Here is a 16,711-nt window from a genome sequence, read left to right as displayed (position 1 = left end):
ACAATAGGGTATCATAACTAATCTCCCTTCTCTCACCTTCAAACATCACAGCTTTTAAAGTAAAGGTGTCCTCGGAAGTCTGGACACACCCACTGCATCTCCACTGGTGTTAGTCTCAGGTTATGCAAATCTAACGCTGCCCTGCGGGTGAGTTAACAACCTCAAAGGCGGCGCAGAGGAAATCCTGTCTTCCCCCAGGCTCAGGCCTGGAGCGAGTGCGAGAGTCGCCGCCGGCGGGAGCTCCGAGCAGGCCAACCCAGGGGCGCACCTCGCCCGCAAATCCGGAAGCACCTGCGGGCTGGACGGGAGAGCCCCCGGCATCATCCAGAGGAGCTCGGGCCGGCGGCGGGTCCAGCACCGCCGCGGGTACCACGCGCCTGAGGGGAAGCGGCCCTGCAGCATCTCGCGAGATCTCGCCGGCTCAGCACGAGTACTGCGAGTTCAGAACTTAAAAAAAAAAGCCAGTGGGCTCGAGCCTCTTGAGCTGCCGCGGGAGCGTCCGCGATCCGCGTGCGTCGAAGCGGGGCCCGCGCGCCTCACCGCTGGCCGTGCCGGGCGCCGTCTGCTGCCTGGTTTACCGGGGTCCGGGCTGCCGGCCCTTGGACCGCAGCCCCAGAGGCGGGGAGAGAAGGCGACAGCCGAGGGCCCACTCCTCAGCACCGCAGAGCGGGGCGGGGGAAGGAGGTGGAGGGGTGGGAGGAGGGCGACGGAAGAGGAGGCAGCGGTGCGGAGATCTTCCCGGCGACGGCGGTCAGGCGGCGCGCGGCCGCTCCCCGATCGCGTTGCTCGTGCTGCCTGAAGCCAGGCGCGGGCTGGCCCGACACGACCCTCGCGCGGGTCGCTCTCGCGTGGGGTAACGCAGCACCCCAGGAGGGCTGGGCGCCCGGGGAGCGTCCGAGGGCGTCACTGCAGGACCGCGGTGGGCGGGCTGAGGGGTGGGAAGCTCGGGCCCCGCCTCCCGCGTGCCGCAGCGAGAGCCGCCACGGCCGCGCCGAGCCTTTAAACAGCGGGCCCGCCCCGCGCCGGCCGCACTCTCGCGCTGACTCGGCTGCCGGTGGGTCCGTGCCGGCCCGGGCTAGCGGCGGGGAGCCGACTCCTTCCTCTGGTGTTGCGACCGCGGCCACCGCCGGTCAGAGGCGCGGAGGGCGTGCAGCCCCCGAAGTCCGCCAGGCTCTTCGGTCCGCCGAGGGTCGGAGGCGATGGATCCGGGGCCTCCGGCGCCCTCCTCCGGCGTTCCCAGGCTGGCCGGAGTCGGAGAGACACCACCAGCCGCCCCGCGGGCCGCCTCCGGGATGAACCTGCCCGGCGCGGCCGTGTCTTCTATGCCGGAGGATGCTGCGGCCGCTAGTCGGGGCGGCGGCGAGGGCGTCTCGGCGGCCGGGGACGGGCTGGGCAGACCGCTGGGGCCCACCCCGAGCCAGAGCCGCTTCCAGGTGGACCTGGTCTCCGAGAGCGCGGGGCGGGCGGCGGCAGCGGCGGCGGCGGCGGCGGCGGCTGGTGCTGGGGCGGGGAGCAAGGAGACCTCCGTGGATGGGAAAGCCAGCGGCGAAAGCGGGCCGGCGAAAGGCAGTGAGGAAGCCAAGGGCCGCTTCCGTGTGAACTTTGTGGACCCGGCTGCCTCCTCGGCAGAGGAGAGCCAGTCGGATGCGGCGGGGGTTGGAGGCGACGGGCCCAACGTGAGTTTCCAGAACGGAGGGGACACGGTGCTGAGCGAGGGCAGCAGCCTGCACTCGGGCGGCGGCAGCGGGCACCACCAGCACTACTACTATGACACCCACACCAACACCTACTACCAGCGCACCTTCGGCCACAACACCATGGACGCCGTGCCCAGGATCGACCACTACCGGCACACTGTGGCACAGCTGGGCGAGAAGTTGCTCCGTCCCAGCCTAGCGGAGCTGCACGATGAGCTGGAGAAGGTGAGCTCTCCCGGCCCTCCCGCTGCAGCCCTCTCGCCAGCCCTCCCTTCTTTCCCAACCTCAGGTCAGCGCTGGCCATAGGATGTGGCCTCCTGCTTTCCACCGGTGAGGTGGCGGGAATGGATGTGCATGACTCGCTGGCATCTCTGGATTCAGCTGTCAAGGGTGGAATTGCAGAGGAATGTAACTTAATCTCTTAAAAGTTTGCAGCGGGTTAGGCTACTTACGCGATACTGGAGAGGCTGCATTTAACCTTCCCCATCCAGTTATATATCTCAGTTACGCTTGGTTTCTCACCCGCGTTTAACAATTACTATCTCTCTGAATGACAGTTATGCTTGTGGATCCGCAAGGGAACGTGCAGGAGGTTTAGGTGAGGACATCTCAGGAGAGCACACCTACCATTTGTGTCCTTTTTAAAGGTTGTATTGTTGTATGGCTCATGTACACCCATTAGGGATCCCAAGAGTAGGAACTTTAGTGTTGGAGGGAAAAATCTTAATAGGGCGTGTTTGTGGTCCATGAATTATTAAAGTTCAATTCCTGCAACCTTGAATATGCAAAGATCATAAATTTAGAGACATGCTGTTCTTGATAATGCTATAAATCCATTTTTAATGTAAACCTTTTGGGAGAGGGCTATAAAAAATAAGATGGGGGAGGGGGCGCACAGGAGAGATTGAGGGGGGGTGATTTTTTTTCTGTGGAGGAAGTCCTGAAAGACTTTCTGTGGTTTTGCATAGATGGCTATACTTTGTTAACAGAAAATAATCCCTATACTGTTTCTGTAATTCCATTTTATGGCCACATACGACTTTTATTTCTTGATGGCACAAAATTGTTATTTCGAGATAACTTTGATGCTTTTGAGTTTCAGCTAATATTTAACTATTTTATGGGAATACTTGAAGTTTGCTTTTACAATGTGTAATGACTACATTGATGAACTTTGGTGAATGCAAAGAGTTGGTACCATACAGATTGAAAAGATCATAGTGTGGAAAGTTTAAATACAGAAGTATGTAATTTCTTTTTGATGTGATTATTTGATCTCATACAGTCATTTCATACAAGACTACTTGTCCTAATGTTTGATAATGTAACATTCATACAGTTTGAAATAATTACAGAGGTCTCAACACTTAACAGCTTATTGATTAGAAGCCTGACATCATTTAGCTTTGGATAATGCTACTGTTATTCTATTGTGGTATTTTGTTATATTAGAAGAAAAACACTTTTTATAACACTCATACTCTTTAGTTTCTCTCAAATCTGTTATTTTTTCCTTTCAAAACTAAAAATCTTTGTAAAGTAGTTATGTAGCTGGTAATTTTTCTTTCTTTAAAGAACTTTTATTGAAAATATTAATGCAGGTAAATTTCAGATATATTTCACCAAAGCTGAGCAGTTTGGCAGTAAAGCACTCTATATTTACCCATGAGTTTTAGAAAGGCATATCTGTGTGTGTGTGTGTGTGTGTGTGTGTGTGTGTGTGTGTGTGTGTGTGTGTAAATTGAATTCAAAGAGGAAGGGAGAGGGAGAGATTGAAGCTTCAATGATGTGAGAGAATCGATTGGCTGCCTCCTGCACGCCCCCTCCTGGGGAATGGAGTCTGCAACCCAGGCATGTGCCCTGACCTGAATCAAACCATAACCTCCTGGTTCATAGGTCAGTGCTCAACCACAGAATCACATCAGCTGAGCTAGAAAGACTTTTTAAATTAAAAGATGTTATATTCCTTGAACTTGTATGCTTCCTAGGAAAGCTTTTGTTATTTTAAATTCAGTAACCAAGCATTTGAAGTTCTACAAAACTTCAGGGTTTTTATGTTTGTTTTGGCATTTTTGGTTCAGTTTACATTGTCTAAAAAAAAACACACCTGTATTGTAGTTGAAGTCACCCAGCTTTTCAACCTCAGTTTTTTCAACTTTCAGGGTTATTTTGAAGATTGGGGGGGGGGGGGGGGGAATGCACAGGAAGGCCCATGTGCAGTGCTTGGAAAATAATTGCTAATGTAGTTATTATTTTGATCTTATATTGGTCCTTCAGAAAGTACATAGTTAAACACTAGATTTCAATTTTAGAACCTCTTAATACCTACATTATTAAATGAATGTAGCATGTAAAATGTTTTGTTAAGTTTCATTTATGCAACAGATAGTAATGAATTCTTCCTAGGTTTTTATCATATACCACTTGGGTCCCTTATGGCCAAAAAAAGTTTATTAATATATGTTGACTTAGCATAGAATCTCATATTGAAGATAATTTTGTGTAGAATTCAGCAAATGGATTATAGAAATGTTTTGTGTTAAGGAGTACAAATCTGGCCATACTGCTGTTGAAGGAGGGCAGGTGAGGGGTGACAGCATAAGTTGGGCAGATCCCTAAAAGTTATTCCTCACCCTGTCTAAGTTGAGTTCTATCTCCTTAAACACTTTTCTAATGCTTCTAGCCTTCAGTGAACCCTATTTAGAATTATGTAGAATTTATGACATTTAATCCTACCACTTTGATTATCATGTAGTACTTTGGTCACTAAATGCTTTAAGTATCTACCAGGGGTCTGACTGTGTGCTAGGAACTATGGAAGAATAAAAAAAGTAAAAAGACAGGCACTCCAGAAACTTCTTAGGGGAACTTGTCTTCTTCCTACTTGAATTCCTTTCATTGCCTAGCACTGTGATTTTTAAAAAGTATTTGCCTAAAAATTCAACTGAAGGGCAATATCCATGGCATATCTTGCTGTATTATGCAGCCATTCTAGGGCCAGGACTCATGAGTTTTCTGTTTCAAATATTTATTGGTGAAAGGAGTTAGGTGTTGGACACATGGCTGTAGCACTGTGAAATGATGCAGTGATTAGGGAAAACAGATACTCTGCTTAAACATACATTAATCAAATAGTTGTACATAACATAGTTATAAATTTTTTTTAATATATTTTATTGATTTTTACAGAGAGGAAGGGAGAGGGACAGAGAGTCAGAAACATCGATGAGAGAGAAACATCGATCAGCTGCCTCCTACACACCCCCCACTGGGGATGTGCCTGCAACCAAGGTACATGCCCTTGACCGGAATCGAACCTGGGACCCTTCGGTCTGCAGGCCAGCGCTCTAGCCACTGAGCCAAACGGGTTAGGGCTAAAATTTTTTTTAATGCTAGGGAAAAAAAGTATAGGCTTCTAGTGAGGATATAATAGGACCTAATTTTAATTGGGTTGGAAAAGCTTTTTTCCAGAAGTACAATATTGAAGCTGAAACTTAAAGGATTTTGAAGATATGGTAGGAAAACATTCCAGGCTGAAGAAACAGAATACGTGTATGTAGTGAGGTGAGAGAGGGATATATCTAAAAAACAATAAGGTGACCAGTGTAAGATTTTACCATAAATGTAGCCCGAAGTGATTGAAGGATTTTGTGTGAGGTGGCAACATGATCTGTTTTGTTTTAAAATTGCTGGCTGCTGGGTGGAGAGTGGATTGGCAGGAATAAGAATGGAAGCAGGGAGATCCAAGCTATTAACTGTGGTCTGGATAACAGATAATAAGGCTTGGTGGCAGACTGAATTGGATGTAGATGGATTGAATGTGGGAGTGGAAGAGAAGCTGATTCCCAGGTTTTGGTCTTGAGCAACGGAATAGATGGCAGTACTGTTGCCTGAGATGGGAAATACTGGAGAAGGAATAGATTTTAGGGATAAAAAAAGAATTCTGAGTAGCCTGTAAGACATCTTAGTCCATGAATCATTATGAGGGAGGGGAGCAGAAAAGTATATATATATACACACATATATTAAGTATAAAAAAATCTTATATATATGTGTGTGTATGTGTATATATATATATATATATATATATATATATATACACATACACACATAAATATATATATGTATAGTGGTGTGTGTGTGTGTTTGTATAGTGTCTAAGGTTATGCATGAAATTATTTAAGGAGAGTGCATAGATAAGAGAACAGGTATATGATCTGGGATTAGGCCTAGAAAATGTCTAAAGGAAGGTCTGTTAAGAGATTGAGGAGACAATAGTAAAGGAAATTAAGGAGCTGCTATGCTGGTTAGAAATAGCTAGGAGAGCTGTTTCAGGGAAGCTGAGAGAAAAGTTTTCAAGAAGGCAGAAACTTCAAAGCTAATGCATGGAATTGTGGGTTTGTTTTTTTTTAAGTATTTCAAAAAATCAACCCAAAGTAGTGATTCCTGCCTCTACAGGAAGTAAAAAAGTGGAGGGAGGGTAGCATGATTATCAAATGTGGAAAAATATGATGTAGACCAGTGGTCGGCAAACCGCGGCTCGCAAGTCACATGCGGCTCCTTGGCCCCTTCAGTGTGGCTCTTCCACAAAATACCACGGCCTGGGCGAGTATATTTTGAAGAAGTGGCGTTAGAAGAAGTTTAAGTTTAAAAATTTGGCTCTCAAAAGAAATTACAATCGTTGTACTGTTGATATTTGGCTCTGTTGACTAATGAGTTTGCCGACCACTGGTGTAGACAATCTATAATAGCTCCCACTGGATTTAAAGCATTAATGTTATTATTTGAAATCACTGTTTGTTTGTTTTTAAATTGATTTTTTTTTTTTTTTTTTTTTAGAGAGAGAGAGGAAGGGAGAGAGAGAAACATCGATTTGTTCTTCCACTTAGTGATTGTGGAACCATTCATTGGTTTTTTTCTTGCATGTGCCCTGATTAGAGATCAAACCCCAAACCTTGGCATATTGGGACGGTGCTTTAACCAAATGAGATACCTGGCCAGGGTAAAGCATTATTAAAACAGTTTTAAAAGGTAGCATTACCTTGGCACAGTTGTCCTTAGGACATGGGAGCCTTTTGCTGGTGTTATGTGGCCTATTTTAGCCTTTTTCATTAATACAAAGGGAGCATTAAAGAGAATAACTATATCATTGAGTGTCTTTTATGTCTTACTGAGCTTGTGGATTTTTTATTCAATTATTATGAAATAGGTCTTATACACATTTTACTCATGATAAAATGGGCCCATAGAAGTTGAAGAAATTGTTTAGTGTCACTCTCATAGAAAGTGATGCAGATGGAATTCACACCCAGATTTTTCTGACTCCAATGCCAGGACATAGTATCCTCTTTCTTATTATCTTTTTTGTTTTCAAGATTTTTTAAAATTGATTTTTAGAGAGAGAAGAAGGGAGAGGGAGAGGGAGAGAAACATTGATGTGAGAGAGAAACTTTGATCTGCTTACTGCACACTCCCTACCAGGGATCTAGCCCACAATCCTGGGTATGTGCCCTGACCAGGAATTGAACCTGCAACCTTTTGGTGCACAGGACGACACTCAACCAACTGAGCCACACAGGCCAGGGCTTTCTTATTACCTTTTCTTCCTACCTATCCCCCAGACCTACTCTGAGATGGCAGGGGTGTTGAGTGGGACACAATGGGGATTACCACCATCACCTCTCTACCATGATCTCCTGAGAATGGAATCCTTATATAATAAAAGGCTAATGTGCAAATTGACCAAACGGCAGAATGACTAGTCGCTATGACATGCACTGCCCACCAGGGGGCAGACACTCAACACAGGAGCTGCTCCCTGGTGGTCATTGCTTTCCCACAGGGGGAGTGCTGCGAAGCCAGAAGCTGGGCTCACCGTTGGTGTGAGCCTCTCCTGCCTCCGCGGCAGTGCTAAGGATATCCGACCTTAGCGGGTCTAAGCCATCAGTCAGACATCCCTTGAGGGTTCCCGGACTGCCAGAGGGCACAGACCAGACTAAGGGACCTGCCCCCCAACAAGTGCATGAATTTCGTGCACCAGGCCTTTAGATTACATAACAGAGAAATGAGTAGGAATTCTTGTGATGATGTATGATATGACTGTCTCTTTCATTGGATCTGAACTTGTATCACATTCATCTCCATACAGAGAACAGGTACTTAATAAAGGTTTGTTCATTGAATGTCTCAGGGTGGACAGTTCCTCCCATTTAACAAAGACTTCCTGTAAAACATAAACAAGTATGTTATCTCCTCTAATGCCTGTAGCTGCTTCCAAGTGGGCTGTATTGATTCTTGGACAGGAAATTTCATACACTAATTCAGTATATAGCTTGAGTTCTTAAAAGTCACCGTGAAAGAATAAGAATGGGCCATATCCCTGGGGTTAGGGAGTAGAATAGTTCTAGGATTGAGTAAAGTTGGAACCCTAATAAGAAATACTTGCATATAGCAAAGTCAAGCTTGGATTATTTCACAATTTTGCCAGAGGCTTCTCCTGGTTAAACCCATGCCACCAGCGCTGAAGTCTGTTTTACCCATAATACAGTATACATTCTCCAAGTATACACCAACTGACTGCCTGGGTAAAAGGAAAGATAAATTTGGGGATTTAAAATGTGGAAAATAACCTGTGCACTGCTCTCATAATTGATGTTTTCTCTATGTATATTTGTGTTCAGACTCATATTTCCAATTCTGTGCAGTTGGGATCTAAAGGACCGGAGTAGTGTTTCTTGGTTCTTATTTATTGAGTATGCTTGCTTCATTAATATTTAATTATATATTTTATATATGTATTTGGAAAGTCTGTGTACTAATTAAATTGGTTCCTTGCTGAAGTGAAATGAATATGAACAGATTGAGTATCAGCAACATTATTCTAAGTGTTGGGGGTAATACAGCAATGAACACAACAGAATTAATGGGGCTTTCATTTAATGGTTGGAGACAATGAACAAATAGGTCAGATATAACTGAAGGTGATAGATGGTTATGGCTGGGATGGTGCTGTTTTAGAGTAGTTAGAGAAAGCCTCTCTGATATGTGAGCAGACACTAGAAGGGAGTAAGGGATCACCCCATGCAAAATACCTGGGGGAAGAATACTCTAGGCAGAGGAAATTGCACACACTAAGGTCCTGAGATGGGAGTGTGCTTGGTGTGATTGAGAAATAAGGCCAGCAAGATGAGTGACCAGGGGGAGAGTGACAGGAGAGGAGGTCAAAGCAGTAGTGAGGAATAAATAAGTAGATCATGATAAAGACTTAGTTAGGATTTTACTCTGAGTGAGATAGGGAGTCGTGGAGGGTTTAATGCACAGACTTGACACGATTCAACTTACGTTTTTAAAATATCACTCTGATTGCTCTGTGGAAAATATCCTTCTGTAAGGGGGTAATTGTGGAAGCTGGGAGACCAGTTAGAGCAGTATTTCAGTCAAGATGGTAGGACTTTTATAAGGTAGTAATAGTGTTTGATACAGTGAGAGGTGTTCATATCCTGGGTATGTTATAAGGTAAAACTGTTGGGATTTGCTGATGGTTTAGATGAAGGGGTGTATGGAAAGATTGATGCCAGGGTTTCCCACCGTTTAGAATGGAGTCTGTAGATATGGAGATGGGGAGGTCTTTGGGAAGAGCAAATTTGAGAGGTGGACTAAAGAGTTGGGTTTCATTCTATAAATTAGTTCTACAATGGGGCAAACATAAAATTGCAACTACTGATTAGTGAAAGAAAATAACGTAAGAAAATGGGTTTTAAATAGTCGCATAAAAATGTGCTTTTATGCTACAAATTTAGGTAAAGCCATGAAAATCAATTTTTCAAATAGAATACAAAGGAGTGGGGAACTAATAGGCTGAAACATAAAATGAAAGTGTTGAGGGACGGACTACAGGGAAAACTACTTAAAATACTGAAGTTAAAAACATCAATGGCTTCCTATTTAAAATATGAAAGCTGTCATCTGCCAGTGGCTTTATTATTCTTTCATTTTTTACTAGAACCAGTACTGTCTTAAAGCAATAATATAAACCATGGAGCTGATAAAGAACTTGGTGATTTCTAATTAGAAGAGGGGGAAAATCTGAAAAGCAAAAATAGCTTAGTGAAATGTTATCTCTCTGCAGAAGCTAATAAAAGGGTGGTGTGTTTGTACCACCATTGGGCTCAGAATTTTCTCTGCTTTAAATGTTCACTATGCTGTTCCTGAACATTCACAAATTAGATATTTATTGAGGTTAATAATTCTAAAAAACAACTGGCATGGTTGTAGGTTGGTGTGTATTAGTTCTTTGATCAATGTAGCTTCGAGTTTAGTATGCAAATCATTTTGGAGTTTTTGTGGTAAGGTGGCTTGGTAGGACAGGCTTGGTTACTCCTGTGGAGGGAAACTTAAAGGATCCATGACTTGCTGTAGTATGACTTCTTCCCCATCATTTCACCTAAATAGTTGTTAAAGTCACCAGTCATCTCCATTCTTATCACCAATTCCAGGACACTTTATTTTCCTCTCCTGCAGCATTCAACCTTCCAGCAGCATTTAATGTTCTTTTGCAGTCTTTTCATCACTTTCTCGTCTTCCATAATAGCACTTTTCTTTTTTTAAAAAACTTATATTTATTGATTTTAGAGAGAGAAGGAGAGAAACATCACTTTGTTGCTCCACTTATTTATGTAGTCATTAGTTGCTTCTTATATGTGCCCTGACGGGATGAAAACCACAACCTTGGAGCATCGTGATAGTGCTCTAATACTGACTTACCAGGCCAAGGCACTACCCTGTCTTTTCATTTTTCTCCCTCTCTGGCTTTTTCAGCCCAGTGTCTTTTGCAGTTTCCTTTATCTCTAAACTGAGCCACCTTCAGGGCTTGATTCTGGCTTTTCTTCTTCTGGCTTCTTTCTTCTCTCCCAGTTAATTTTGTCACCCACCCTTACCCCTTTTCTGAGTTCTAGGCATCCAATGCCTGCTGACATTTTTGCTTTTATCTCAAAGGCACCCCAGACTCACAAACCTTTAATTGCCTCCCTCCCTCTTCAGAAACAAAACAACCCAAGTCTTCTTTCAGTGTGTCCTATGTCTCTATGAATGGTACCACCATGCATCGTATTGCACAAGTGAGAAACATGAGTCATCCTTGACACTTTCTTTCATTCCTCCACATCCAATTCATCTCCAAGTCCTGTCACCTTTACTTCCTAAATGTTCTTTTTATCTTCACTACTTCCATCCGAGACCCAATTGTGGCACATCCCCCCTATAGTAACCTAACTGGGTTCCCCGAATTCACTGTGCCCTCCCATCACTATTGTGCCCAGAAGGATCTTTTCAAAACAGAGAATTGATTATGTCATCCATTAGCTTAAAACTAGTCCTGCATTGTCTAGCTCTGGCCTACTTCTTGAGTGTTAAAATTACTCAAAGGCACAATAGGAACCATAGGAACTATTTGTGATACTGTGAACTCTTCCTCCCTTCCACCTTATACACACAGTTAACATTTCAGTTTAGAGATTTCACTTTAATCCTTATTTCCTCAGAGAGGAAGCCTTATTATTCTCCAGTCCAGAACAAGCCCCCTTTCCCTTAAAGCACTTATTTCATGTATATTTATTAATGTGGTTATTTGACTCAACTGGATTGGACTTCAAGCTGCATGTGAAGCAGACTATGTTTGTGGCTGTTTATTATATTCACGGTACCTTGTACATAGGCCTGACACAGCACAACCTCAATCAATATATGTTGGATAATAGAACTAGTTTTTAAAAATAAATTAATATAGTACAAAAAAATCTTAAACTCTTTTATATATCTTATATTTGTTACGTAGACTCTCTAGTTCATTTGACAGATATATTGCCCCAATTTGCATAGTTGGAGTTTAACACACAAAAAGAGCTAAGGAACCCTTACAGAATCATAGGGCCTATAACAGGCAGCACCAGGGTTGGAACTTGCAGCAAACATTCTGACTCCCAACTGGTGCTACTTCCAAAGATTTGTACTCCTCAGCTTCATTTTATGGATATATCTTTTCCTAATAGAAATAACTTCAAAAAGAAATACAAAAAAGTATCTTATAAATGGAATCTTCCTAATTTTTTTTCTTCCATTTCCTCTGCCTTCCCTTATCCATGGCTTTCAAAAGTGCAACCTAAATTTTTAAAAGTTCTAGGGTTGTGCCGAAACCGGTTTGGCTCAGCGGATAGAGCGTTGGCCTGCGGACTGAAGGGTCCCGGGTTCGATTCCGGTCAAGGGCATGTACCTTGGTTGCGGGCACATCTCCAGTGGGAGGTGTGCAGGAGGCAGCTGATCGATGTTTCTCTCTCATCGATGTTTCTAACTTTCTATCCCTCTCCCTTCCTCTCTGTAGAAAATCAATAAAAAATATAAAAAAAAAAAAGTTCTAGGGTTGTGTTTTTTTAAAATTCTGTAATCACTAATCACATGTGGCTGTTAGACTCAGTTTAAATTAAAACTAAAGCTTCAATTAAATTACTCAAGCCATATTTTAAGTGCTAATTGCCTTCATTTGGCTGATGGCTATTGTATTGGACAATGGAGATATAGAACATTTCTATTATCACAGAGGTTACTGTTTTACATTCCTTTTCTCTTCCTTTTTTTTTTCTTTTCTTCCACATTAAATACTCACCACAAGTTTAAAATCATTCACATTCAAATTTTCTTTTAATTTTGTATGGGGTTCTTCCTCAAAGGTTTCTAGAACAGAGCCCTCAGTGAAGTATTTGTTGAATCAGTGAATTCATCTTTTTTCTATCTGAGAATTAATTGGAAAGGCTGTGGAAATCAGGGAATTCATCTTTTTTCTATCTGAGAATTAATTGGAAAGGCTGTGGAATTCAATATTGTATAAATTGTTAGAGTTTCTAAAGCACTCTTAAGCTGTATATCTGTATTTGGTCTTCAAATCTATCTTTGGAGGAGTTGGGTTTTCAGAAGGTCTTGGAGTAGCAATCTCATTTTGCAAGGTTGTGATTTGCCTAAAGCCACATAACTAATACTTGATGAAGCTGAATTTTTTTGAAATTGGGTTTTTGTCTCCCTATCCTTTTCTTCTGGACCAGTGATCCCCAAATTTCTAAAAGATTCACTTGGAGAAAAATTATAGACATTTCTCTTTCAAAGAATGTATAGGTAGTTTTTGAAAAACTTTCTGGTGATTCTCAGAAACCCAGGTTTGAGAAGCAGTGTCCTAGAACATGTTGAGAGAGTTGTACACTTTGATTTTCCCTATAACTTATATAGGGGTCCTCAAACTTTTTAAACAGGGGGGCCAGTTCACTGTCCCTCATACCGTTGGAGGGCTGGACTATAGTTTAAAAAAAAAAAAAACTATGAACAAATTCCTATGTGCACTGTGGGCCCGGGACGAGTCGGCTGCTAAGAAGGACAGGTAGCAGCACCCGGTGGGCCGGATAAATGTCCTCAGCGGGCCGCAGTTTGAGGACACCTGAAGTTATTTTCTTTGATGTGCTGATTCTCTACTTTGAAATACCCTTATGTAGACAAGTGTTAACAATCAAAGATCTGGCTTTAACCATTAGATAACTGTATACTGAATTGTATTAAGTGGCCCTTTAAAAAAATATTTTTTAATTTTATTTTTGTATTTATTTTTAGACAGGAAGTGAGAGGGAGAGATAGAAATATCAATAAGAGAGAAACATACATTTTTTGGTTGCCTCCTAGGGATTGAGGCTAAAACCTAGGCATGTGCACTAACCCGGATTTGAACTGGTGACCTCTTGGTGCATGGGACGACACTCAACCAACTGAGCCACACCAGCTAGACTTTTTTCTTATAACTTTAGTAAGGTTCCTCATAGTCTTCTTTTTTTTTAAAAGATTTTTTTATTGATTTAGAGAGAGAGAAACATCGATGTGAGAATGAAACACCAATCAGTTGCTTCTTGCCCCCCACCTCCCCCTACTGGGGATCAAGCCCACAACCTAGGTATGTATCCTGACCTGGAATCAAACCAGCAACCTTTCAGTGCGTGGGATGATGCTCAACCAACTGAGCCACATCTGTCAGTGCTCATCAATATATTATTAGTTAATACTGGAAGGTACAAATTTTCTGGTAATTGAATTAAAATATTTTCAAGTTATTAGCTTGTTGACATTAATAAGTTGTATGGGATTTGAAATGATAATTATGCTATTCTTAATGCATTCTGTTGTAACTTAGTCTTGAATGATTAGTAAAGAACATGATGGGCTAGGTAGAGGACTGAATTCTTTGAATGCAATCAGCAGTTCTGACTCGGTTTATTGTAAAGTCACATGGCCACACCATCACTTTTATCTGTGGCACTTGAGTTTTGAGCTTTGCATTAATGCCACTGGATATTAATAGACCATTGTTAACCAGAGCAGATTGGATTCCTGTAAAACAATACTTGGTTTTGAGAGAGTAGTCTGTATGGGGAGCATTACACTGAATACACCAATCACCGACAGCACGGATAGGAAAAGTTGGTAGCTTTGGGATGAAATAATTGGCTAGGGCTTGATGAAAAAATTGTTAGAATAAATCCAGCCACTTTGGCATCTAAATTTGCGTATGTGTGCATCATTTTTAGTTACTCATTTGGCTATGTGTCATGGTATTAACACTTTGCTTACCTTAGTATCAAGCAGATGCTATTAAAATACATTAGAAATTTTTATCTTTAAAGTATCTTTATTAATACTTTATTTCAGAGGTTTGTTTTTAGAATTTTAATCATAGTTTTGGGTGACCTTGAACATTTTTGAAGTGTAATTTGGAGTTTATTTAAATCAATAATAAGATGCTTGTAAACCAAACAGTAAATTCTTTTATATTAACAGTGCCCTGAAATAAAGTCTTCCACTCCTTTGGCTGTCATTCGAAAAGATTTAATTTGCTTAATTAAAGCTGGGTCCAGAGGTTTTGCTAATCCAATATGAACCTAAGCTAGCCCTGCTGTAAGGTGCATGTCGGTTGCCACTAAAGGAAATAGGGAAGGGAGGAAGTTATTTACTAAGCACATTTTTAGTTATAGAGAAGTTGCAAAACATTTCTAGTACATGTCTCAGTTATGGGTTTGAGCTCTGTGAGGGGGTATGCAGGAGGCAGTGAATCAATATTTCCCTCTCATATTGATGTTTCACCCTCTCTCTCCCCCTCCCTTCAATAAAAAGTCTGTAAAAAAAAGGGGGGGGGGAAATAGTTCACTCTCCAGTCCTGTTTTTAAAAAAATATTTCTAGTAGTGCCATCTTTGATCATCAAAACCCACATTCTTCACACTATACCCTATTGACTTGCCAATGGTATCTATAATAATAAAAGCATAATATGCTAATTAGACCGGACAGCCGAACAACCTTCCGTCGAGCCCCTTGCACGAATTTTGTGCATTGGGCCTCTAGTAGATAATAAATCCTTTCTCAACAGGCAGAATGGTGATGCCATGTTTAAATGGAAAGTTCCTCCAGAGGTAATTTGAAACTCTGCCAATATCAAATTATAAGACCTATGTAGTAGAGTCTAGATCAGGGGTGGGCAAACTTTTGGAGTCGAGGGCCACAATGGGTTCTTAAACTGGACCGGAGGGCCGGAACAAAAGCATGGTTGGAGTGTTTGTGTGAACTAATATAAATTCAAAGTAAAGGAGCGGAGGGGAGAGCAAGAGAACCCTCCGCTCTTTTGGCTCCGTGGGCCGGATAGAACAGCCGAACGGGCCGGATCCGGCCCATGGGCCGTAGTTTGCCCACGGCTGGTCTAGATGAATGATGTTTTGCAGTATTTATTTTTATGTGTTTGTTCAACATCCAGTTATTTAAACTCATTACATGGGCAGTTATAATAATAGATCACTGATTCCTTGTTCATAATATTAGCCAAAATTTATTTATCACTTACTCTGTTAATGTCAGGCAGTATACCAAACACTTAACATATTTTTTGTTTACTTTTTTAAAAGCCTTTTTATTGTGGAATATAGCAGAGAGAGAAACCCATAAATATATAACTTATTCAAATGATCACCATCCAGGTTAAGAAACAGAGCTTTGCTGGCACCCCTAGCCTCTGTACTCTATTTTCTGATCCCTCCATCAAAGTAGCTGTTGTCATGACTTAAAGGTAATAATTTCCCTTGGGCCTTTGTCCTGACTTTTTCCCACCCAAAATGACTTTTACTATCTTTATGTATTGCTGAAGAATATTACAGTAGACCCTTGAATGGTACATATTTGAACTGTTCTGGTCCACTTATATGTGGTTTTTAATTGGAAAAAGAAAATCCTAGGTACATAGAAAGGAAATGACTGGCCTATTTTACCTACCCTCTCTACCACAATAGCCTCCAAATAAACTTCCAAGGTTAAATAAAACACATAACTCTACTATACAATTTCATACTTATAAACATTGGACATGCCTTTCAGATGGATTATGTCAGGACACTAGAAATTCTTTCTCCTTCATAGGTGGTTGGTGCAATTGTCTGTAATAATCCTATAGGGCAGAGTATCACAGACACTGTAAATCCTGGAGGAATTTCTACAAAGCACAGAGATTTTTTTTTTTTTTTTTAAATTCCCTCTAGTGCCATCCAGTGCAGAACTAATGACATTTTTAAGAGGACCATGTCAGAAGCCCTTAGGTTTGGAAGCAGAGGAAAGAATGAAAGGTGAAGCAAGGTGATGAGTGAAAATAGCTGGGGAATTGGGAGGTTCAAGCAGGGCAGTTTCCTGAGTTGGGTGAGTTATCTATCTTTTGTCCCCTTGCCCAAAATAGGTAAATAAAATAATTTTCCTTATGTAATTCTACCATTTGAAAGATTCTCTGCACTCCCACATTAATAGATATATGATTTGGGGTAAGTTAACCTCTAAAAGACTGTTTCCTCATTTGTTAAGTGGGGGTCTTAGTACGTACTTACCTCTCAAAGATGGATAATAGGACAATCTGCAAAGAAAGAAAGAAAAAATATGAGATCATTATCAATTCAGGACA

General features: G+C 42.0%; 1 protein-coding gene across 2 annotated transcripts in view; it reads left to right on the top strand.

Moving 5' to 3' along the window:
• The first annotated feature begins 1,060 nt into the window (after positions 1-1,060).
• Positions 1,061-16,711, top strand: part of SLC12A2 (solute carrier family 12 member 2) — a 95,068-nt gene continuing 79,417 nt past the window's right edge. For both annotated transcript variants that reach the window (XM_080678421.1, XM_080678422.1), the window contains exon 1: positions 1,061-1,922. In XM_080678421.1, coding sequence (XP_080534547.1) covers positions 1,200-1,922 — 723 coding nt within the window. In that variant the 5' untranslated portion in view covers positions 1,061-1,199. The remainder of the gene's footprint in view (positions 1,923-16,711) is intronic.

This window comes from Plecotus auritus (genome assembly GCF_963455305.1).
Source record: "Plecotus auritus genome assembly, chromosome: 7".
NCBI classification, from domain to species: domain Eukaryota; kingdom Metazoa; phylum Chordata; class Mammalia; order Chiroptera; family Vespertilionidae; genus Plecotus; species Plecotus auritus.
The sequence above is the reverse complement of the archived record's forward strand: the minus strand, read 5'-3'. Positions and strand labels throughout refer to the sequence as shown.